General features: G+C 38.1%; 2 protein-coding genes across 7 annotated transcripts in view; both read left to right on the forward strand.

Moving 5' to 3' along the window:
- phf21ab (PHD finger protein 21Ab) overlaps positions 1–6,448 on the forward strand; it is a 34,175-nt gene extending 27,727 nt beyond the window's left edge. For all 5 annotated transcript variants that reach the window (XM_053476410.1, XM_053476407.1, XM_053476406.1 and 2 more), the window contains one exon: positions 1,224–6,448. In XM_053476410.1, coding sequence (XP_053332385.1) covers positions 1,224–1,868 — 645 coding nt within the window. In that variant the 3' untranslated portion in view covers positions 1,869–6,448. The remainder of the gene's footprint in view (positions 1–1,223) is intronic.
- Positions 6,449–7,488: 1,040 nt separating this feature from the next.
- On the forward strand, positions 7,489–23,912 carry prdm11 (PR domain containing 11). Of its 2 annotated transcripts, XM_053480815.1 has the most exons (8): positions 7,489–7,906; positions 12,618–12,739; positions 13,238–13,332; positions 13,447–13,709; positions 13,791–13,858; positions 13,961–14,148; positions 18,068–18,643; positions 19,007–23,912. In XM_053480815.1, exons 2-8 carry the CDS (start codon positions 12,633–12,635, stop codon positions 21,169–21,171), a joined length of 3,462 nt encoding a protein of 1,153 aa, XP_053336790.1. In that variant the 5' UTR covers positions 7,489–7,906; positions 12,618–12,632; the 3' UTR covers positions 21,172–23,912. The 2 variants fall into 2 exon arrangements, with proteins under 2 accessions (XP_053336790.1, XP_053336797.1); XM_053480822.1 differs by lacking the exon at positions 18,068–18,643.
- The last annotated feature ends 1,916 nt before the right edge of the window (positions 23,913–25,828 follow it).

A 25,828-nucleotide genomic window follows, 5' to 3' on the forward strand; every position in this document is an offset into this window, starting at 1 on the left:
ATTTCTTTTTGGTTTTCTATATGATCTCATATAGGCCTAAACAGCATTAAGGAATCATTACATGTATATTAAAAAAAGACAGTAAGTCGACCCAAATCTCTTTAAAGGCTAATAAGGCTAGTTATTCAATTAGGATGAAATGCTGCTGTATAACAGGGGTATGTGGGCTGATATTTGCAGACGGTAAAAGTAAGCCAAGGCAGTACAAAGGTCAGAATTTGTATTCGTGAACGAGCTGGTACATAATGAAAGCTGGCGGACAAGTCTTTCCCGTCTGCCTTGGCATCTGGTCAGTTTGAAAAATGCTTTGTCATGGTTTGTCCTCTTCCTTGTAGCAGAGAAACAGAGAAACTCCACGTCTATTAGCAAGAAAACTTTTTTCCGCTCTTAGTTTTTTTTATGGAGTTTTGTGAGCATCACCAAATATTAATCACACATGGTGTAAACACACTTGGTGATTTACAGGTGACACACATAAATATGGAGACAATCAGCCTCTAGTTAAAAAAAAAGGGTTAAAATCCATCATAAATTTTTAGCTCACACAAACTTTAAATTTACACACAACTACACGTTAGACAAGTGTATTTTAAACAAGTTGTGGGTTTTTTTTGTTTTGTTTTTTTTGTACTCAAGTCTTAGTTTAACTGACCACAATTAAATAATCAGAGCTTAGGTTCATCTGTTGTTGCTGGTTTTGGTAACAGAATGGTATCAAATTACTTCACAAATGTTTTTTTTTTCCAAGGATTCCAAGGAATTCCAAGGAATTCTGAAAAGTCTTGAATAAAAGCATTGTTTTATTTTACAGTTTTCAAATCAGTGCATATGTCCATAATGCAGTGCAGAGCTAAATTCAGTTAAAACATCATAATTTGTAGATGTAAAACTGTCAAACAAACTTCTAATTTTGTCTGCTGAAAAAGATTTATTGCGTAAAGATGAACCCTAAGTGTAACTACTGTACGTCCGCCCTTCTTCCATTTAGTCCTGATGTTTCTTCTAGCTTTCTTTGGGTTAAATGTATTTGTTATAGTTTGATTGCAGTAGTTTGAGTAATGTGACTGTGTACAGTATTGATGCTCTGCTCCAGTTGCCATACATATAAGCCTAGGGTTTCTCTCTGTCTCTCTCTCTCTCTCTCTCTCTCTCTCTCGCTCTCTCTCTTTCTTTTCTAACAAACTCCTTACTAACACAATATGCTTTTCTCTTTAATGTCTAAGAAATGCATGGAGACCAAGAATGGCATCCTGGCCCGGCAAAAGGAAATGCAGACCTCGCTGGAGAAAGTGAAACACCTGGTACGCCTCATTCACAGCTTTAATCTTTCTCAGACTGTGGCGATTGGCACAACCCAGGAGGGCAACCCTGAAGTCAAAACTGAGGCCTCCCAAGAGCCCAAGAGTACAGTACATTTGTGTGCCAAGCCTTCGGGGTCTGAGCAGAACCCTGCACAAGTTGGTGCGCAAGTCCCTGCAGCAGGCACGGTGCACAAGGTCCAAGCCGAGCCTGTAGTGGGCGAAATGGCCGACTCGGCCGCAGCCGTCACTCCGGAGGCTGAGCCGAAACAGTCAGGAGTCACACAGGCCAGTAACATGACCGTCAGAGACGACATGGACACAGTGAAGACTGTGAAGCCAACAGAGGTTACAGAGGTCAAACAGAATGGCGGAACAGACTCTCAGAGCCGCGGAGAGATGGGAGAGGACATGACAAACTCTGAAAATACAACTTCAGATGCCAGCAACAGCGAAGAGCCACTCGTGATGGACATAGAAGACCTGGACCACGGCAAGAACACCAACAATGGAAAGAATGTAGAACAGCTTTTGCCAGTGGCACTCAACAGCGTGGACATCTCCAAATGAGTCTTATCCCAGTCTGCTCAACTAAGTATACCTCTCCTTCTCCCAAACATTTAAAAACAACTTTTATTGCATCCAGCACCGGTGCACCTAGTTGCCAATCTCTCTATATATTATACATATATATGTGCATTTTAATATTTTTTTCCCAGTGAAAGGTGAGACTGTCAACAGTACTTCTATACCCAAAAAAGAATCAGTCAATTAACACAACCAACAAAGACTGTAGAAAGGTGCTTATAACAGTGTCATACCAATTAGTGGACCATTTTAAAAAGACATAATAAATGAAAGAAAAAAAGCAAAACAAAACCGAATTAAATGAATAATGAAGGAGAAGGATAACTGAATATATCTCATCACACCAGTGTGTGCCTGCAACAGTTGCCCTTGAAACTCATGGGGATTGTTTTAAGTTGTCTTAGTTTCCTTTTCTCTGGGAAGAGGGTGGCAGGTCACACGTGTCCAAAGACTGCATGCTCTGTCCACCCTCGTCGTGTCCCCCAGCCAGGTCTGAGAGGACCCTTCCTAAACCAAAAGCTTCTTGTTCTGAGCTGGACAAGTTGCATCAGTATTCGCCAGCAGCAGGAGCGCAGAGGCTTCTGAAGTCACAGGCATTTGAAGACTGAATCAGGACTACAGAATGCTGATTTCTCCATCCTTTTTTCATTTCATATGAGCTGTAGAACGCGAACGATATGGTAAAAATGAAGACCCATATACGAGTACACCTCAGACTAAACATCAGACGAGAACAATGTCTGATTGGTGTGACGAAACGCAACTGTGTCTCTTGATGGCAGCATCCGATGAGTACGAAAAAGATGCTGCTCTTTTGAAGCGAGTCTTTACTGCACCCTGGTGTGAAACACTGCAGACTCACTGTGTCAAGTTGGGGGGGGAGGGGGGCGGCAGAGGTGGTGTCCATGTCTGAGGAGTATTTTGTCTTTTTGTTAATAGCAAAATGTATTCAGGTCTTCCTAGTCTTCACACAAAAATAAGTGCTTTTCTGTTTCTTAAAACAGTAATTTGCTATATCAGAGGTGTTAAAATGGCATCGTTTATGCAAGAAGCTCTTTGTTGCAAGCAGAAGGGCATTGCATAATAAGTGTTTTATTTTTTATTATTCCAAACTGCCAAATTTTCCCCCCTTCATTAAGAACGTAGACGTTAATGCATTTTATGTCTAGTCTAAAGAACAGGAAATACATTATCGGTCCTTTTTTCCTTCCCTTCAATCATTCTATATGGTAAACATATTCATAGACAACAATAATGCTTCACAGTTTTGCTGACTTAAACGTGAGGGTTTGACGTTTGAGCCAAGTTTAGTAATAAGACAAAGACGGAAAACCCTGGATTCAAAGCACAAGCTTATTTAAAATCGCTAAAGCAAACACACCGACTTCGGGAAAGACTCAGAGTAAGACAAAGCTTAGGAAAAAGAGTTGTTAATTACCATTACGTTTGCCAACATATTTTTGTTCCAAGGATGCGTGATCAAACTGGGCAACTGGAAGCCTTCAGTCAGACATTGTACCAGTTTCATTTTTCAGCCTTTCTTTATTCATTTACCCTGAAAAAAAAAAAAAAACATCAGACGCACATTTTGCCTAGTACACTTCTTCTCCACTGAGTCCTCCTGTTTCCTTGCATTTATTTAAAGATTGCACTGGGGTAAATCATGTCTTAATGGTACTGCACAGCTGGCACCTCAAATGTGTTTACATCACCTCTTTCCAAATTGACATATCTTTATGTGTACTATGTTGACAGATCAGTAGTCTATTACCGAACAATAAATATCAAACATTATTCATTGTACCATGTAAATTATATTGCACAATTACCGCTGTTTGCAGGGCTAAAACAGGCCTCGTGATTTCAGACTGTTTCACTAAGATGTAACCAAACTAACATAGTAACACACTTTGTATTAAAAGGTAGACAAACAAAACAAATTTGTTCAGTTGGAGTCAATCGGAAGCACGCTGCACTTCCCTTTGCGTGACTGTGAAACTCGAAACAGCTCCCGGCATTCCATTATACTTCTGTTCTTCACTTAGGACTAAAAAGCAGAATGATGACCCGTTATATCCAGGCCGTTAATAATATAACTTTAAATTAAAAAACCTGAAAGAACATCATATGGCCTTCTAAAACCCCTCACTGTCTAGTGCATTGTCAGGGTGAGAGGGTTTTGACTTAATACACCTCCATTCCTTTCTGTAGAGGTGCCCTAGAGTGCCTTTATTACATTATCTCCCGATATAGGTTCCCGTCGTGCGTTTTGTACATTACCACAGATCCGTCCTTGAGTCTTTCAGAACTTTAGTCCATCACGTCCTTAAAAAAGAAGCACAGCCGCAAGTTGTGATTTTATCTGACAAAAGTAAAATGGGGTGAAACGATTTGGTGTTAATTGCTTAATTTTGTGGTGGTTGTCTCTGGCTGTCTGTGGTTGACCAAGATGTTTCACACACTCCCTTTTAAAATGGAAGCTTAAACAGCTTAATGTTCAGGTTAAGGAGTTGCCTTAATAGATGTTCTTAAGTTATTTTGATCACCCATAACAATGGTGTCATTTATGATCGTAAAAAGTATAAAGAAAGGTCGGTAAGGAAAACCAAGATTCTTCTCATGTGGAAAAATTACTTTTGTTTAGTGGTCAAATCTGACTTGTTTGATTGATGACCATTTTAATTGCCGCAAGCAACTTTAGGGCGGAAGAAAAATAAGCCTATTGTTTATGCACTTTTAGTAGTGATACCATTAGTATTAAAAGTACACTAAGGAATATTTTAATCACTTGTCTTTAGTGTACCATCCGAATAGCGTTTCCCGCTAGCGACATTCTGCTCTTTAGTAATAGAGCTTCGTCATTAAGGTTAAGCGAGTATGTTCCTTTTCACTAGCTGGGACTGTTTGACGTCTTTTTATTAACAAATTAACAGCTAACATTTTTCCGATTTCAGAGGCAAATGATGCTTTTTCGGGTATTCCGAATTTAGCCTATGCTTTGGCAGCTTAGGACCGATCAAAGAACACTTGCAAAGCTGCATCGATTTAACAAAAGCACCGAAACACCACAGGACCAATCAGTTCAATAGCAAACGCCACTTTCTTATGCAACTTTTTTTTTTAATAGTAATGTTTTGAATATGCATTTATTTTTGAGTTTAATTTGTAGAATTTTATGCTGGATTATTTTATTTTCCACTGAACATTGCTGGCAGTGACATAAAAAAATGACAGTCCATGCACACTGTGCGTCTATAAATAATAAAAAAAAAAAAAAGAGGTGGTTGTTGAACAAATACACTTTCCTTGTGTCATTTTTGTTATTCTGGCACATGGTTAAGTAAATAATCAGTCAAACACTGTAACAGTCACATGCAGTTATAATTAGAATGCCACCGAGCTTGTTGTTCATCCTTATGTGGAGTATTTCATCTCATGACTAAATGGAGCATTTTTTTAAACTGTTTTCTTTTTTTTTATGTAAACCATGCTGAAATTTGATTATTTTGAGAGTGATGGGTGACCGAAGAAAACATCTTAGAGGCCCACGTTCACATTCTATAATCAAAATACCCAAAGAGACTGCATACGTGCATTTCGCTTTAAGGAAGACTTTTATGTTTAAAATACATATCACTGTTTGATTTCTTTTATCTGCTAACTAACAACTTGCATCATCACGCGGAAAGTCCGCTTTGGCAGATGTTCACTTTTGTTTAGTTTTTTTTTATTATTATTATTATTAGTAGTAGTTATTCTTCAGTGCACTGTTATTTGGGGTTTACAATAACTGAGAAGTGAGAAAATGGGGACTACATTTATGCATATATGGGAACATTACATATCCATTCCAGTTGTACATCTCGTTAACCTGCTAGTTTTTCATATTCACACATGTGCATTATATTTCCCCTGACATGTTGGTCATGTCTTTCATTTGTTTTGTTCTTTATACTCAGTCATGATTGTGGCCTTCTAGTATTGTTGATGCATTTCATTATACAGTAAGTTCCCTGGTATTGTACATCTCCTGTGTGTATGCATTTGTGTGTGCGTGCGTGCGTGCATGCATGCGTGTCTGTCTTTTACCTCATCTGCAGTCAACTCTTAAATTGGAGTACTTTTGTTTACGCGTGCAAAAAAGAAGAAGAATTTTAAAAAAGGAAAAAAATATCTTCCACTAAAGAAACACAAAATGCATTGTAGCGATTTGAGTAATTACAAAACGTTCACCTGGTGTGCTGAACTATGTGTAAATTGTTTATTACACAATATAAATATTTGTAAAATTGTTTGTATTTTTCATAATGGTTTTAAAAAGGAGTGTGTTTATTTTTATGAATTCTTTCTGTTACAGAACTCTTGCTTTGTCTTTTTCGCCTGACATTGTGAGTGAATTGGTTGGTTCTCTTACCTCTCTCATGTATTTGAGCCTGTGCTGATTTGTTTGTATGCAGTGTTTAGAAATACTGTAGGGAACGTGAGACAAAATTGTTATTAGGAGCAATTGATCAATTTGTATTTATTTATTTTATCATTTTGTTAATAAATTTACCAAGAAACTTGGTCTGCTAAATATTTTGAATGAACGTCCGATGTTTTAATATTCTTGCGGCTTATTTAGCAGCTTTTGCTTTCGCTTGGTAGTAATTTGCTATTTTATTTACACAGAATTATACAGTTTACTGATGGGAACAGAATGTAGAAATCTACTCTTTACTTCAGGCTGCATCCCATCACCACATCATGTATTATTTTTCTATAACAACATGCCATGATTATTATAATTTATTCCTTATGTGTTACACCTTGCATCTAGATTCAAGACCTCGGTTCTAATGTTTTATAAGTGACCAGAAACTAGTGTCCCACTGCAGGCAAAATGTAATACATGTGATATTTTTTTCTATTGTGTTTCTTAATCAAATACAGATGTTTTTCCCTCAGATCTCAGAGCCGAGTTCGTGACTTTCACATCAATCTAACTCAACAACTCATATTAGATTTCCATGTTTAGAAAGATGGAGATAGAATTCTTAAGCATTAGGGGTGTGAAACTGGACTGAGATCTCAAACAGAAATGCCTGAACATGACTTTAGCACAACCTAACTGCAGTGCCAATAGAAAATTTAAAGTTTCATACTTTTAAAGAAACTAAGGATGCGAATCAAAGAAATGACTGGAGAACGTACCCTTTTTTTGCACCGAGCGTGAATGCATCATGTAATGCATGGTTCCTTTGCGCATACAGGTTTGGTTTGTTCATTCTGTTCAGATATGGATCACTTTCACCTACAATGTGAACATAACCAAAGATGGCTCTGTATTAAAGTTTTATTTATGGTAAGGGATTAGTTCAGATCTGGCTTTAGAACTCATCTTTGCAGCACCAGGCTGCGTCTCATTGATTATTTTTCCGTAACAGCATGCCACAATTATTTAAATTTATTCTGTTTGACACTTTGTGTGTAGATCTAAGACTTTGGTGTCAGAAAAAAGGAGCTAAAGATGGTGGTTTTTGTTATTGTTATTATTAAGGGAAGGGAGCTGTTTGAATGTGATTTTACAAAGTGTTGTGAAATCCTGTTATTTTAATTGCATTATCCAAGAGTTTACTGTACAGCAATTTTTTTTGGATAATAATAAGAATATCTAAATGCCCTAGCTGTGATCAGGGCAGGGTGTGGGCTCTAAACACAAACTAAATGCACATGATGGAGGAGATGAACTTCTCCTGGAACATGATAACTTTTCCAGTCCTCTCGCAGGTTAAAACCGCTTCTCGACATAAACGCAGCTTTCTTCCGTTTTTCCATGTCATTTCCTGTAATAAAAAAAAGATGGTGGTCAAAGCTGCGAGAAGCAGCTGACTCGTTAGAAAAGATGTGAGGAGCTGAAAGTTTGGCTCTCTCCTAGGCTAGTTTGATCAGCCGGAGGTCGGGGTGCGAGTCGCCGCGACTGATGCCCAGCAGGGAAAGCGAGGAGCTCGGGACGGACCGCGTCTTGTCTTGTGCACAAGGTGAGTCCCGCACTAGCCACACTGACTGTGGCCAATGAAAATGGCTTCCGAAAGCGCTAGGTAAGTCGCCAGTGGCCTGCGCAGTGCGAAACTCCTCCATGTTTAGAAGCTAACCGAGGAGAAACTTTTCTCCAGTAGCCTTTGGGACGGCGTGCGAGCTCGACCCCTGGTCCTCGAGAGTTTTTAGTATTTATTATCACTATTTTTAATAAAAGCCCCGGGTTTGTTTAAATGTCCGTGAAAAGCTGGAGATTTGAGGTTTGTATGTTTGTAGTGCTAACGTTCGTCTCGTCTCAGCTTTGACTAGCCTTGTGTGTGATTGACGGGGCAGTCCACCAATCAGCTTGCAGCTTTTTCAACCGAAGCACGTCGACGGCTCAAAATAATCGGGTCGCGCGCTGCGACTCTCTGCCTCTGTCAGTCACACTCTCACTGCCGGACAGTCGGTACATGGTGTTTATCGCCTGGTTGTCTGAACACCACAATGCGTCTATTTTATTTAACTTCGTTTTAGCAACAACAACAAAAAAAAACAGCTTGGCTTATAAACACTGATTAGCCACAACATTATGACCACCTCCCTTATATCGAGTAGGTTCACTCTTTGCCACCGAATCAGTAATGACCAGTGTGTTCCGACATCTATTTGTCACAACCATTAACAAACGATTAACCTTTTCCGCAAATTGAGCTATAGTAACTATGGCGTCTTGGCCCCATGACCCTGTCGACAGTTCAGAGTTTTAACTTCCTTGGGTCACTTTTGGTATGTCCTGACCACTGCAGACCAGGAAAATTCCTCAAGAGCTGCAGTTAGAAAACCAACCAGTTCCTTTCAAATACATTTTATTTGTAATGGGCATTAAACAATGGTCATTGTCACAAAGCAGATTTACAGAATCAAAAGAAAATTATGGAAATGTGTATGTGATATGAGAATGGCGGCAAGTTAAAACTCCCTGAGATGAAGAAACCATTTAGAGGAACCAAACTCGACAGGGAACCCATCCTTATTTGGGAGATCAGGGATTGTTTTGCAGTCGTTCTGTGTGTTGAGCTGCTGGAAGTTCAATATAACAGATGATGTGTTTAAGTTATTATGGAGTGCAGTTTATTATTTAAGGCCTTTGGTACAAAACTGTAGGAAATTCCAGTCCTGACCTATCGAGCGACAGCAGTCGCAAGACATCAAAGGATAGTTTAATGGTAAACACAGCTTAATGGTAAAGTGGAACCGTGCCCAGTCACCACACGCATCCGGTCAGTCAGACAGATCCAGAGGGCAGAAAGGGTCTGGATCACTGGCAGCTTAGGAGCGGTAAATGTAGCTCGACCGGGGGAAACGGGGAGAGAGAAGAGAGAGAGAGCTAACAGTTAGGTAAGGTCACTATCACATGATGTATAAGGTTAATGTGAATATAGTGCAGAGTGCAGGCAGGGACTCCGGATGGACTAACTGTGACAGCATAACTAAAAGGGAGAGCCAGAAGGGATCACAGATGTGAGGGCTCCCAGAGATAAAGTAACCAGTCACTTCACCATCAGTAAACCACTTAGTGCTTTATAGGTAAATAGTAGTATTTTAAAATCAGTGTGAAATTTCACAGGGAGCCAATTCAGTAAGGATAAGAGAGGGTTGATGTGCTCGTATCTTTTGATTCTAGTGAGGACTCTCGCTGCTACATTCTGGACTAACTGGAGCTTATTTATGTACCTAGTTGAACAACCAGACTGTAGGGCATTACAATAATATTTTTTTTATTATTGAGGTGATAAAAACATGAACTAATTTTTCTGCATCATTTAGTGACAATATATTGCTTATGTAGCCAATATTTCTAAGATGAAAGAATGCTATCCTGGTAATGTTATCTACATGAACTTCGAATGAAAGACTGGAATCTATAATCACACCAAGGTCTTTTACTGTTGCACGTGATGAAACAAAGTTTATCCAGAGCTATTGTGTTATTTCTAGTTACATGTGATACAAGTACCAGAACTTCTGTCTTGTCAGAACTAAGCAGAAGAAAGTTAATTAACATCCAGTCTCTTATCTCTTTCACACATTGCTTATCTTTTATTAAGTTGGCTTTTCTCATCTGGCTTTGCTGAGACATATAACTGTGTTTTATGTTATGTTGTCCAGAGGAAGCATGTAGAATAAAATTGCAGTGGGCCCAAAACCGAACCCTGTGGAACACCAAACATCACTTGAGAACATGCCGAATAGTCACCATTTAAATCTACAAACTGATAGCGATTAGTCAAACAGGATCTGAGCAAAGGGCAGGCTTTTTCCCATAATTCCTACTACATTTTCTAATCTATTCATATAACTACACATCCTAGTACTCTACACTCTGGTTATTTAAGAAGTAATGCGTTTAGAAATTTGTACAAATGCTTGATTTATCAAAGAAATTCCTGATGTAGTTGCTCACCTGTGTCATTCCCTTCAGAGAACAGCATGCGAGCACCAGTCACTCTGTGTTACATCTATATTAATAGTTTCTTTGTAATGTATTGACTTGATGAAGTTAATAAAAATATGTGGGTTGTAACAATGCGACCCTTCAATATTTTTCCTGCTTTCGGTCACAGTAGTGAAAATGAAATAAAGAAACACAAAAGAGGTAAAAATCTGGTTTAAAATGTTGCTAGTTTGCTTTTTTTTCAGCCAGAGAGGGCTACAGACTGGGCAGAAGTAAGATATGAAAGGAAATGCAGAGGGAGAAGTGAGTAGGCAGGAGAGACAGAGATAAGTACACAGAGGAAAGAAATGAGAAAATAGGAGAAGAGAAAGAAGTAGAAACTAATTAAAGAGAGGAAGATGAGGGTGCAGCTGAATCTGAGCGAGGGAGAAGCAGGAAAGATGGTGAGACAGGGAGACAAATGATCCTGCTGCATAAAAAGCTCCATTTGGATCTCGTGGTATTATTTAATTCTCTGCTCATATAAAATCCAGTGCCGGAACACACTGTTTTACTTTAAGATTTACTGATAGATGTGAAAAAAATCATACAATCCTTAATAAATAAATGCATAAAATCTTTAGACCAAGCATAATACTACACATTGCTGTCATAATAAAATTTAAATTTAAAAAAAGCACATCGGTAACAACTGTAATGTATACATTTCAACAGTAGTTATCTATGTTTTTTTTTTTTTTTTTTTAAATCACATACTGATTATAAATATTGATAAGAGGCTCAGGGTGGATTTCTCTTTGTAGCCCTCCTCCCAGGGCAATGCAGTCCAGTTCTAAGACTGGGCAGATTTCATTCTAGAACACCAAAGCCGTTATTTCTATTTAACAGATCACGTGCATTCTAATAGAAGCATGTCCTGAACAGTCATTTTTAGCTTAGTTTATAGTAACTTGCTTCTATGGCAGCTTTATAAATATCTCTTGAATATTTTGGGCAATAACATTTGGCATACAGGCCTGCGGGCCTGCTTTCTTCGGAAAACTCTTTTTTTTTTTATATATATAAATAATATGTAATCTCAGTTTTCCTTGCCATCATAACCCCTGGTCTGGTCATTAGAGACTTGCATCCACATATCGATTACTGTTAAGTTTGTAAGCAGTATATAACTAAAATTGTACTGAATACTACCATTACTTGAGATCAAGATGTTTACATTAACTTACATTTACATTTAGGCATTCGGCAGACGCTCTTATCCAGAGCTACTTACATTTTTATCTTATTACACATCTGTGCAGTTGAGGGTTAAGGGCCTTGCTCAAGGGCCCAACTGTGGCAACTTGGTGGTTGTGGGATCTGGGAACCTGGGATCTTCTGAACGGTAGTCCAATGCTTAACCACTGAGCTACCCCGACCGAACTTATGAGAAAGAAACAAATAAAATCCAAAGACTTGGTAATCATTATCAAAAAATTTACTCCACTCAAGTAGAAAAACTAAGCATGAGCTCTAAAATGTGCTTGAAGTACAAAAGTACAGAACAAGTACTCCACAAAGAAACCTGATTTTTCTGGATATGAAGTACTGGTCAGAAGTTTGGACACACCTCCTAATTCTATGGTCATTCCTGATTTTAGTTTCTTTTTGCGTTGTAAAACAATGCTGAAGACATCCAAAATAATATCCTTAGAACAGCTTTCATAACTGCTCTAATCTAAGGTGCTTTTAATTGGTGAGGCTGGTAACTCTCCTCTAACTTTTGGCTGGTCCGGTATATCCGACAGACTTTTCCGATAAATTATGTTATTTCAAACATAATTGAACGTGATGCTGTTAATAAAGACTGATAGCAACAAGTTTTGACATTAGTGAAATGACTGGTCAGTAGCATTGTTCAGTACTTTAGTTGCTTAACTGGCTCCTATTGTCGCCCTGCATAAGGCAAGCAGTTTATGCAATTGAACGTAGACATACTGAAACTGTTTTGTTTCTGTCCTTTCTGTGTGGAGTGAAGCGCAGTCATGCTATGGTGAGGATGGCAGCACAAATATTTAGATTAGAAAATTATGCACTTTTGTGTGATAGTCCAAAAGAGACTATATTTGAAATGCAAGTAGGAAAAAGTACAGGTACATGAAAAATTACTTAAGTACAATAATACAGTCTTTGTACTTCATTATTCACCTCTGATTACCAGTCATAGGAAGTGATCTGTTATGAAACTGATGAACAGGTTAACAAAATAATAGTTCACTGTTCTGTTCTCTTCACAGCCATAAGATGTTTGCATGAAAACAGGTCAGGGTTTAGCCCTTCATCCTGCATTGACCATGGAGGACTCTGCTGCCTTTCACACTGAGCCATGTATGGAAACTGAGCCAGAATGCAGTACAGGGTAAATATCCTAAGAATGCTTTTTTTTTCCTTAGACAGCCCACATTGCTTGTTTTTTCATAAGTCTCTAATATTTGTTCCCGGCAGAAGAGTCTAACTTGCATCTTTTACGTATAGGAAACAGTGTGTTCTACCCAGTGTTCCCTATGAACATTTAATGTCAGTTGTAGCTTTGTACCTGCTGTGTTTTTTATTAGGATTCTGATTTATTGAGCTCAAGTGTGAGATTTCCACACACTGGCTATCTTCTTTTATGACTATGAATAAAGGCTGCAAATTGCACATATTGCTCGCTGTAGTATTTTTGGTTACTCCATACAGGAATACTCTGAAATCTAATAATAAACAGTAGCACATTAAATAGGATGTGTTATAAGCACTAATGAAACAGAACAGAAAAATACATTTCCTTGGCAAACAGCTGGTTTATGAGTCTCATTAAACAGAAAGGATGATAATAGTTTGCAATAAACACATTGCAATATGTGAACATTTTCAGTGCTGTCATTGATGGATCTTCTGAGGAGCCTAAAGAGAAAAAAGTGAACCATGAGCGTCGTGTGAATGTGGAACAACGAAACGTTGATTGCTGGTGTAGGTATTCCGTTGTCATGAAGCATGATTTATTTATTTTAATTTTTTGACATACAGTAATGACAAATGTTTTTGCATATAACAGTGCATCTAAAAAGTCTTTGTGTTATGTAGTCTGTGAAGAATGTAAGGAGTATTTCCTTGAGGAATGTCGAATTCATGGTTCGCCTGTCTTTGTGCCTGATACACCCACTGCGCTCGGAGTGCCTGATCGTGCAGTTCTCACTGTGCCTTCCGGGATTCAGATCGTTGGAGAAGGTCAGGACGTGGATGTGTGCTGCATGGATGAGAATATCCCTAAGGGAGCTCTGTTTGGCCCGTACCAAGGCCAGCTTATAGGAGCCCACGACAAACCGTCAGGAAAATACTCCTGGATGGTACGACGGGTTTTGTGTTTTCAAACATATCTGCATCATTGATGCTTGTTAACCTTTTAAAGTCTGATTGACTTCTTTTAGATTGTCTGCGAAGGTAACGCCTACAAAACCATTGATGGCTGTGATGTAACTATAGCAAACTGGATGAGGTAAATCAACAGTCTTCAAGTGTTCTCACTAAAAGCAAACTCCATAATATGTTTTTTCAGCTTTTGTTCATGCGTTTTGTTTTGTGTGTTTTATTTGATCAGGTACATCCGGATGTCTTCAGAGGAGGGCGAGAGAAACTTGAGTGCGTTCCAGCATGGTGAGCATATTTACTTCCGTGTGTGTCGCAGAATGGCGGCCGGGGAGAAGCTTCGTGTTTGGTACAGTGATGAGTACACAAAGCGTCTACAGAGTATGACCCAGGACAGCACCAACCGCAAGCCAGACACAGGTGAGATATGTCCTGATGTCCCTGATGATGTTTTTTTTTTTTTAAGTGGAAGTGTCCATTACTAAGTGGACGTTTGGGTATGTTCTTAAAATGGATCTCCAACAGGTGAATTTTTGAAACTGTATACGGTAAAACCTCGGATTGCGAGTAACTCGGTTTGCGAGTGTTCCGCAGGACGAGCAAGGGTTTTTAATAAATTTTGACTTGGAAAACGAGCAAGTCTTTGTTTACGAGTACTGAGTGTCATGTATCACGCATGCGCTTCTTGTTTTGATGCCAAGGGTCACGTGATCACAACGTTGACGTCAGTGTGTACTGTTTACTGTAACACTGTGACCACATGTGTGTGCGTAAAACATATTTTATTTTGTGTCTGTATGAGTGTGTGTACAGCGCACGTGTACTGTGTAAAGCAAAAGAAAGTCTCATTAGGGAGGTTAAAGATTCATTTGCTCCTTTTGTATTAGCCTGCTCTTTGTATCTGTGCGCGCGTCATTGGACACCGTGCCACACACACAGACCCCTCCTGCTTTTGTCTTCACAGACACACACAGACGCCCACACACACTCTTTCTCTTTGCTCTACACAAAAACACTGCTCTGTTGTGATTCTTTTCAAAGGTAAAGTGCAGGTTAATTGGTTTAATTTTTACTTTACAGCAGGGATTCCGTTGAGTGGTTCTCAAACATTTTCTGTCATTCCCCACTTAAGGGGGTGGGCGAATTTTCAAGCCCCACTTGTCAACAAAATGATAACGAAATCGGCCAAGTTTACTATTTATTTAAATATCAATTTCTAATCAAATAACACCAAGTTCAAATCAGATAAAATACATGTGCAGTTGTTATAACAGGCTTTCTTAATCACGTATTTAGAGCTTTCTTTCAAAGAAGTCGAGTGGCTTATTAACGTGACTGGGGTGTGTTGTCTTTAAGTGTCTTCCTACTTTGTTGGGTCTTATGCTGTCTGCTGCCAGCAGGTTTAAGACACAAAACACACACGGGTAAATTATACATGTTTAAAAGCATAAACAGCATTATTCTCTACGGCGCAACTAAGGATTTAATGATGGAACGATATTGATCTTCCCTTCTGTTCAGCGCCTGAAGGATTAAAAAGCAACTTTGTTGCCACACTGGAAACTAGAAATGCCAGACTAGTACTGCCTGATAAAATTGTAAATTTTAACAAAAATACAGAAATATCAACATACACATTGGAATAAATGAAATGACGTATACAATACCGAATGTTTCCTTATATATTGTTCCTCTGCAATTAACATGCCGACGTTAAACCGTTATTGTTGCACTATGGTTCCACTTTTTCTCTGATGTTATTTTAATTTACTTGTATTAATGATCCATTTCTTTGCGTGTGATTGTTTAGTTTCGAGTGTCCGATCTTTATTGTCAATAAAGAAAAGCATGAATTAGAATAGGTACTTTCCTATTATTTTTCACTAATTCTCTCCCGTTCATTGCGCCCCACCTGTCATGCCTGTATTCCCCACTAGTCGGGCGCGCCCCTCACTTTGAGAACCACGGCGTTAGTGTGTCGCTCAATCGAGTGTCATCAGTGTTTCCGTCGTGGGTGTGCGTGTGTGTAAAAAGAGTGGAGTAGTTTAGATTCACACACACGTACACAGTGCCTGCACGCACAAATAGAAACATTTATCTGTCTGGATTTATTTTTACTTATTTGTAAAGGTAGAGTGCAGTTTAATTTGTTTCATTTTTTTACTTTATATTTTGTGTTAATTATTTTTATGTATTTATTTTTTTGGGCTGTAGAATGAATAATTTAAGTCTCCATTATTTCTTATGGGAATATTAGATTTGGTTTGAGTGTTTTGGAATATGAGCCCACTTCCAGAATAAATTATGCTTGTAATCCAAGGTTCCACTGTATAACATTTTAACTGTTTGTGGAACTGTTGTATAAAAGCAATGTCACACCTAAGTTTTATTGTGCTGAATATCAGCACGGCTGTGATGCACAACACTCTTTTCGTGTGATATTGTTTATCTATCACATTTCCCTACTGTTGTACTTGTACAACCATGTATGTGACAAATAAAATCTAAAGTATATACTAGTTGGTAAAGGCAACAGTTTGACACATGGATCCAATCAGAATCCGATCATCAGAACGTACCATCCCCACTTTCTGATTGGCTGGTCCTGAAGTAATAATGGCATACCTCTGCAACTCCACCAAGTAGTGTTTAGATCTGCCTCCTTGTTACAAGTTACGTGAATTACAGCTGAAGGTTTTATGATTAAATCATTCGCTAATCTCTGTAATGATTGGTGAATCACCAGTTTTCTGTTATACACTGTGTAAATGTGACTGATATCAAAATCTGACATTGTTGTTATTAAATAAGTGAACTTATGAAGGTACCATGATCTGAATGCAGTTAAATATATGCAAGTGGTTGGGATTGCATGACTTTATTTGTTTTTGTGGGGGGTTTTTTGTTTGATTTTTTGTTCATGTAGCCCTATACTGTATATACTGTACATAACTATACACTCTTGTTGTCATCTCAGAACCATCTCGTCATCTCATTTAAATCTGAACGGCTGACAGAGACATGTCTTTTCAGTAGCAATTTTTCCTTGCTTTGTCTTTGCGTGGGATGCACACACATTCACGCACAGGGAAAATTTCATTACCAGTGCACTTATTTACTGTATATGTGCATGGAGGAAACAAGAAACCCACATGGTCAAGAGAAGAACATGTGAAACTCCACACAGAAAGCAACCCAAGCTGTGCCACCTACAGTATGTAATATGAAGATGTGGTTTAATAATTTAGCTGTGATTCCTTTAATACTTCTGAAGCAAGTGCACCCAAATTTTGTAATCTCCTATACACTACAGGCACTAGATAGCATCAATAGCATAAACAATACCTTTTAGGATATTGTAATTATCAAGATCAGCCATGCAATGTACAATTTCTTAGTTAAAGTTAAGTTTCTTATTAAATTAAGCCTGTTGCACTGCTTACTTTAAACAGCTGAGTACTCAACTGCCAATATATATGTGTTTCCTAGATTTTGGATTTAACAGTAAATCTACAAGGATCGATCAAGTCAAATCGGCACTTAATAAAATTTCTTGTGAAAAAAGAAGTAAAACCGATTGACATTTACAGAAGACTTGAAGCACAGTACAGTGATGAAACTTTTTTTTGCTGCAGTAAAACATTTGAATGGTGCAATAATTTTTAGTGAAGCACATTGGGCAGGGGTATCTCAGTAGTTAGGGCATAGAACTATTCATCTGACGGTGCCAGGTTCAAACCCCACCACCACCACCAAGTTGCCCCGGTTGGGTCCTTAACACTGAAGTGAACATTCAGTGAGTTGAGTGGCTGATCCTCAAAAACCTGACACATAACTTGTTCCCACCTTGCAGTAGACCTCACTCCAAGCCATTTCCACATGTTTGGGCTTTTAAAGGAGTTCCTGGGAGGCCAGGATTTCGCACATGAAGCAGGCAGCCCGGTCATGGCTCTGGTGTACTGAAAAATCTTTCTACCTCAATGGTATCCAAGCATTAATTAAATAATGGTATAAGTGCAGTAGTGTAGCAGGAAATTATATAGCAAAATAAAGGAGTTTCCACTCTCAAAACTGTGCTCGGTTATTCTGCACAGTCATCCTTTTTATTGATCCACAATATAAATACATTTTATCATTAATTGAAAAGGAAACTTTTGTCAACAATAAAAATATCACGGAGGAAATGTTCCTGGGCTTTTATCTGCAGTGATGAACAGGTAAGTAAAGTAGGTTTAGTTCATCCCTATTGTCTGTGTTTTTTTTTTATTTATTTATTTATTTATTTTTATATAATGATTTATCATATATATACTGAGCTTTGTGGTGGTGTTTTTTCCAGGTCTAAATTCAGTAGACATCACCCAACACCAAGAAGAAGCCAAGGGCCCACTCCTACGCTCAAGTTTACATGGAAGGAGAACCTTTATAAAACACGGGAGCGACGAGGCAGACAGCCAGCCTCAAGTGAAGAAGAAAAAAATCGATCTCATATTCAAAGATGTTGTAGAGGCATCCCTGGAAGCAAGCCAATGTCAAGACAATCCATTAAACAGCACTCTATCGTTACCAAGACCAAAGGGCAGCAATGTCTTTAGCCAATCCAGTACATTTTCACCAAATGTTATGGAGACAATCATGGGCCAGACGGAGAGAAAAGTGCCTCTTGCGCCATGTGGACTTGTGCCTGTAAAGCAGCTAGAGACTAGTCTTGAAAGATATGTCAAAGTAGAGGATGTACAGGAAGAGCCTACGATGATTAGTGAAGGGCCATCCACATCTTTTTGCCCAAACTGTGTTAGACTGAAGAGACGTATACGTGAACTGGAAGCAGAGCTGCTTCATTTTAAACAGCAAGAGCAGACAGAGACTTTGGGCTTGACGCCATCTGAATCCTTGCCGACTGATGACCTGAGAGGTACGTTTGCACATGGGTGCGACAACTCAGCCATGGAATTGTCATGCTTTGTTATGATTGTAATTGATCACTGTTGGTAATTTACTTGCATTGGGTGTCCCAGTGCTGAGCATGTTCATGCACAACAAATGTTGTCTTTTTATATCACTGTATAATTAATAGTCTTATTAAATATTTGAAATAAAAAAAAAGTCTGTTTGCTGTCTGATTATCAGCTATTAATGGATTGCCATGGTGTGCATTTGATATTGGAAGATGATTAATATTAAGTCAGATAAAATAGGAATGCAGAAGTTGCACAAAATAATTTTGATATTTCTAAAATGTGCATGAAGTCATATTTCGAATTCTGGTCTCTTGCAGTGGTCGAGGCGATGACACCCATTACAACTGTTATGGAAGAGGATGACCAGGATGTTGACTCTGCGGATGAATCCATAACTGCGGACATGATCGTAGCGGCCGACGACTCCTCAAAACTGTCTGTTAGCCCAGGTCGCCGAATCCGCCGCTTTAAACAAGAGTGGCTAAAGAAATTCTGGTTCTTACGTTATTCCCCGACATTGAATGAGATGTGGTGCCACGTGTGCCGGCAGTATACTGTACAATCATCAAGGACTTCGGCTTTCATTATCGGGTCCAAGCAGTTCAAAATCCACACCATCAAGCTTCACAGCCAGAGCAATCTCCACAAAAAGTGTCTGCAGTTATACAAGTTACGCATGCATCCTGAGAAGACAGAAGAGATGTGTCGGAACATGATGACGCTGTTTAATGCTGCTTACCATCTTGCTGTTGAAGGACGGCCGTATTCTGACATCCGGCCGTTGGCTGAGCTGTTAAAAAAGTGTGAACTAAAAGTAGTTGATCAGTACATGAACGAGAGCGACTGCCAGATTCTTATTCACCATATTTCCCGAGCATTTAAAGAAGACTTGGTAGAGAAGATCCGTCTCTCACCTTACCTTGGTGTAATCATGGATGGGCAGAATGATGATTTGCTAGCAGACACCGTTGCAGTTTACGTGCAGTTCATTTCCACAGAGGGCCCAACGGCTACTGAATTTGTCTCTTTGCAGAGACTGAGTGGTAGCAGTGTAGATGGATACCTTCAAGCTATTGACTGTGCCTTTGGTGTCCTAGGTCTACGGCTGCAGGACATGCTTGTGGTTGGTTTAGGAATTGATGGTTCCAACATCTCTTCTAGCCTTCGGACAAACCTCTATGTAGCCATACGAAAGATTTTCCCGTTTATCTTATGTCTTCCAGTAATGATCCATCGTCCCCATCTAGAGATACTGGATTCCATCTGTGGCAAGGAGCTGTCGTGTTTAGATGACTTGGAGACCAACTTAAAGCATTTGTTAAGCTTTTATCGATACTCCCCTCGTATGATGACCGAACTGAGGTCAACAGCACCTACTCTGTCTGAGGAGACAGAGTTCCTTGGGGACATACGAGCAGTTCGGTGGATCATAGGCGAGCCTAATGTCCTAAATGCCCTCATCAAGGACTATCTAGAAGTGGTGAGCCATCTTAAAGGCATCAGCGGTCAGACCCAAAGGGCAGACGCAGCCGCCATTGCTCTTTCTCTCTTGCAGTTCCTTATGGATTACCAGTCTGTGAAGCTTATCTATTTCCTTTTGGATATCATTGCTATCCTGTCACGCCTCGCCTTTATTTTTCAGGGAGATTATCTACTAGTTTCTCAAGTGGATGCCAAGATTGTGGAAGCCATTCATGAGATCGGTCAGCTAGTCGACTCGCCAGGAGAGTACCTGCAAGAGTTTGAGGACAATTTCCGTGAGAGCTTCAACGGAGTAGAGCTCAAGAACCTGCGGGTGGCCGAATCGAAGTTCCAGTCCATCCGAGAAAAAATCTGCCAAAAGACCCAGGGAATTTTGGCCCAGCGCATTGATCAGAACAGCCATTCTGTCGTGCAGGCTTGCAAGGTGCTTGACCTGTCTTCATGGCCACACAATCGGGAGGATCTCCAAACCTATGGAGAGGAAGAGATCGACCTCATTTTTGACCACCTGGAGACAATTCCCTTATCAGGTCGGGAGCTGTTGCACACAGACAGAGTGGATTTACGAGCAAGCCTGATAAGAGAATGGAGGGATCTCAAAGCCGACTACTTCAGCATGAATGGCTTTAAGGAAGTAATGAGTCATGTCTGCAAATATAAGCAGCGATTTCCCTTGCTCAATCAAATCCTGCAGTTGTTGAAGGTTTTGCCAACATCGACTGTCTGCTGTGACAAAGGACGGGAGTCTTTACACAAAGTAAGAAGGAATAACCACTCCAGACTTACTCTGGAACAGATGAATGACCTGCTTACGTTGGCTGTCAACGGGCCACCTATTGCCAGCTTTGATGGCAAGAGGCCACTAGACAGCTGGTTTGAGGAAAAGTCGGGGAATAGTTACACACTTTCTGCAGAAGTGTTGAGCAGACTGTCCAACACTGAACAAAAACCTGTGCTGCACTCCATGGATGTGAATTCAGAATTTTATCCTGGTATTTGAACAGAACCTGCATTTCAGCCAATAATATTCCAAAAAGCCATCTCAGTGGGCGTGAGCTGACCAAGGGCTGTTATGTGATTGGCCAATATGAATGACATTGGCTCTGCTGCTACAATGGCCTGGTCAGCAATCATTATTCATTTATAAAAAAAATAGTATGAATGCCTTTGCAGGCCTTTGGCACTTACACACTTAAACCTATTTGGGAATGTGTAATTATTTTATGTGATTTGATGTTCCAAAGAAAAGAAAGCACTTATTGTTAGGTTGGATGAAATGATTAGCTGAAATCTATAATAATGGATATTCCATTTTGTGGATTTTCTTTTTTGTTGTTATTGTCACTTATTAACTACAGTGTGTCCAATATTTGCTTGAATATGCACAGTTACGCCTGAGTTGTTTGTATACCGGAAAACCTGGTTCTTTCTACTATAAACTATATAGTTTTTCATCATATGAGAATCATGTAAGCTTTTAATTATCCCATGTTTATATGCTGTTAATCACGTATTTATGTCAAAAAAGATTTTGCAACCATTCTTGCTAATAAGCTTTCTCTAATAACTGAAATCGATTGTTTAAAGGTAATAGCATTATTTTGAATAATCAAAGTATTCAAAGTAAATCAAAGTAATTTTCTTGTTGTTTGTTTTTTTGCTTTAGAGAACCATTATAATAAAGAATTAAGGGACATAACACATTATGAAATTGTAGCCCTGCATGACGCAGTTTATTGCCAATCATCAAGCTGTTTGGAATGCAATATGCAAGATGTTCATGCCTTATAATCAATTTTATTCTCAACTTAATGTTTTTTTCATGGTATCTTCTTCTATTTAAGACTATATACTCTCTGTCAGTGAGATAATGTCTGGAACATTTCAACATCCAAGCAAATCTTTTACAGACAGTTTTAATGGTGCAAGAGCAAAGATTCTGTAAACATGGTACCGTGCTTGAGTACCTTAATTCTGTTATGTGTTGGACTATATCATTTTACAATATATATACATACACACTTCTTCTTCTTCTTCTTCTTTTTTTTCTTTTTTTTTGGACTTACCACTAAATATTATTGTTAATATGTGCAATGTATTATTACACTTTTCTTGTCAGATTCAAAGTACTAAAGAGTTTATGACACTTTATGCTCTGGTGAGGAACTTTACAATACCTGAACATGATAATGAAATTAGATTTTGTTTATTATTATTATTACTGATCGCAGGTGATTTTATTGAGCATTCATAATGACAAGAAAATGAACAGAATTTGTGATGCTGCTTTTAAAAAAAGAAAAGTCTTAATCGTTATTGCCAAAGTTTCTACTGAAATACTGAGTATGCCCTTCAAGTCGTATTAATTTTTTGCAATCATTTTTAATTGTGTTTTCTGATCTATCGCATTTTAAAGGGCACATAAATGGAGAATATGGCCTTATGCAGTATAAAGTGTTAAAATTTGTCTTGTGACAAATTTGATACAGTAATATTGCATGTTATCTGCACAGTTAGATTTTTGTTTAACAAAGATTTGTATGCAAGTATTGATGAACTACAGTGGTATTTTGTAATATTGGCATTTTACAGATCTATAAAACCAGGCATGTTATATTACTGATAGCTTCAGAAAGGTTTTTCACACTTTATTTTTTCTCTTGCAGTTTGATTATTATTATTATTATTATTATTATTATTATTAATGCAGATCAGATACTGTGTGTGAAAAGCTTTACTTCAAAATAATTAAATTTGTTCCAGAAATATTCAATGCATTTTCTGATAAACTATTGTACTTCCAAAAATGCGTATTAGCTGCATACGTTTTTCTTTATTTAAATAATGAGCGCTTAATGCCATAGCATTCCTTGATTTTAGTTCTGGTTAAGGTCCAGTTTAATGGTGAAATGTTTTACTACAGAGTAATCCTGCAGTATGATTAGGTTGTTATTTGTTGATGAATGTACAGACTGTTACCTCAGATGTGTCATGAAATGGATAATTTTGGTACCTAGCTGTATTATTCTACCAAATGTAATGTTGCAGCGTTTTAATCTTTTTATTTGTTAAGTGTTTTCTTTTTTCATGATGGTCTGGTACAGCCATCATCGCACATGTCTTCCTGGTTTAGAGAATAATTGGGATTTTTGGATGGGAATTTACCTTCTCTTTTCTTTTTTTATAACTTACTTTCTTTTTATCTTTTATTTTTGGCACAAAGACACACATTTGCTTGTATCTTAATAGTCAGAATGTTGAAACTATTTTATGTCTCCTGTTCTTTAAATATCATAAAAGAAATGTAGAAAACCTTTATATGATTTACATCATTTAAGGTATTTATAGTATTTTGTATTGATACAATACTTTATGATGTTGTAGGTGTTTTGTTTGAATCAGCAGAAAAGGAACAAAACATGTCTGATTGTAGGTTCATGTTCAAATCTTTCAGTGTGAATGATGCATTTAAGTATTTGTTCTTTTCTTTTTTTTTATGAATCGTGTCATTAAAATATCAGCACCAACATTTACACAGCTCTATACATCACAGACTTGGGATTTTGCATGAATACATTGTAACACTGGAAATCATACAAAACTATAAAAGTATATGTGAACTTAAGGAGTGAGTTGCATATATATGTGTGAGATTGTGTACTATATATGGCCACTCAAAATGCAAGCTTAATAATATATTATTCCACCTATAACAGTTTAATAAAGCTGTTTTGTATTTTAGATTGTTGTGAGTTTTTTTTTTTCCTGTGTTTAATTTGCTTACCATGGAAGAGACACCAATAAAATGCCCATTGTTCCCAGCTCTCAAGCTGCAGAGTGATCCCTGGCATTGAGACAAATATCATGGCATTGTTATCCGTATCAGCCGTGTAGATCAGCATGCATATGATTATATTTGTGTGCATGATGTTTGGGGGTGAAGAAAATAAAAGATTACAGTACACTTCAGAATAGTACACTGGAAAGGTTCGTTTCCTAATACAGTAAGAAGTATTTACGGTAGTTTTTTTTTCCAAATTCAAAGAAATTACTGTTAGATTGTGACCCTCCCCCCCCTAAATATTTAAAAAATTAATGTAACAGTAACTTTGATATAAGTCATGGAATTTTAGGTAACTCATCTACAAATCTTATTTGTTCACTTTATTAAATAAAAAAGCATAAAATTCTGATTTCTGAATTCAGATTCTAGTAGCACAGTCCACCCATTTCTGTTTGACTGATCCCTTGTATTAGATTGAACTCTGACATGACTCCATGCATCTTTAACGTTACATATTGTAGACAAATATGCTAAAAATTTGGAAAGAATATATTATTATTATTATTATTATTTTAAGAGGCTAACTTTAGTTCTTCGTTTCAGCAAAACCATCTATTTACTTGTTAAATATAAGTTAAAGTCAAACCAGGACTTTGGACCAAGAATACTGGGATGCCTGATCCTTGAAAAACTACAGTTTATCGCCAACTTGCAGAACGATACACAATCACGACCACCACTTGCATATTTCTACCTTGATATTATCTAAGCACTAGTGAAAAGCTGGGAAAAGTGCATTAATGTAGCAGGGGATTATATAGAGACAATTTTCACTCTTATAACTATGTTCTGTTATTCTGCCAATCAAGTCCTGGTTTGATGTAGACGCCCTTTGTACTTAAAATAAAAAGGTATGTATCATGCCATTTTAAGCATTAAAACAAAGAGAAAGTACAAAGGAAAATATTCAGTATATTACGTATAAGTAATTATTCATGCATGAAAGTGTTAATATCGAATCTTAATAACTCAAAACCTATCTAGTGTGTTCTTTAAAGGACAGTTGAAATATAAACATTAATGACAGCAAAACAGCAAATAAATAGTTTATACTGTCGTTATGTTCCAAGCCCTGTAATTAACTCTGTGGACTTTAGAAGGTGGGGCAGTGAAAATAAACAAAGCTCTCAGTTTAACAGTTAGAATGGCAGCAGTATATAGACATACACTAGTTATAATGCAGTTCAGTTAATGGGGAAGAAAAGATTTGAATGTCTGTGGCAGAATGTCGATGGAAGGTCCGACAAAGTGCGTTTATTATCACCCCAGCTGCAGCACAAGATAAATGAATGCTGTCTTTCTCGCCCATGACCCGTCGCTGTCATTTACTTATATAACACATTGTTTTGAAGATGCCAGTTACTCAGAATTTAAGTGTCAGTTCCAAGGGGCTGTAAAATCCTGACTGTCATGCCATTTTAGATCTGCCTGACACCATTGTGTAGTTCCCACGCTGCGACCTGGAGGCAATGCAATAATCTGTCTGTTCATTCTTTCAATGCAGTTGAATTTATAGCAGGACCTGAATGAATAGTGCAACACTTTTTAGCGATTTCATTTTTAGTGACTTTTTACACACTCAGTGTGCTGTGAGGTTCAATACAGGAGCATGCTCAGAATTTAAACTTCGTATGTACAGTAACTCCCACATCGAAACCGGTAGGAAGTCACTTTTGGGTGGGTTAAGTTAATAACGTTTTAAGATTCCTGGTTCAGTAAGATCCATTTGGCACCAAGTTTATTACCACACACACAACCAATCGAAAGTTTGTAATCTCCTTTGAGCAGTTGATATGGAGATGTATCTGATACT

The sequence above is a fragment of the Clarias gariepinus genome, chromosome 2, assembly GCF_024256425.1.
Source record: "Clarias gariepinus isolate MV-2021 ecotype Netherlands chromosome 2, CGAR_prim_01v2, whole genome shotgun sequence".
Taxonomy (NCBI): Eukaryota; Metazoa; Chordata; class Actinopteri; order Siluriformes; family Clariidae; genus Clarias; species Clarias gariepinus.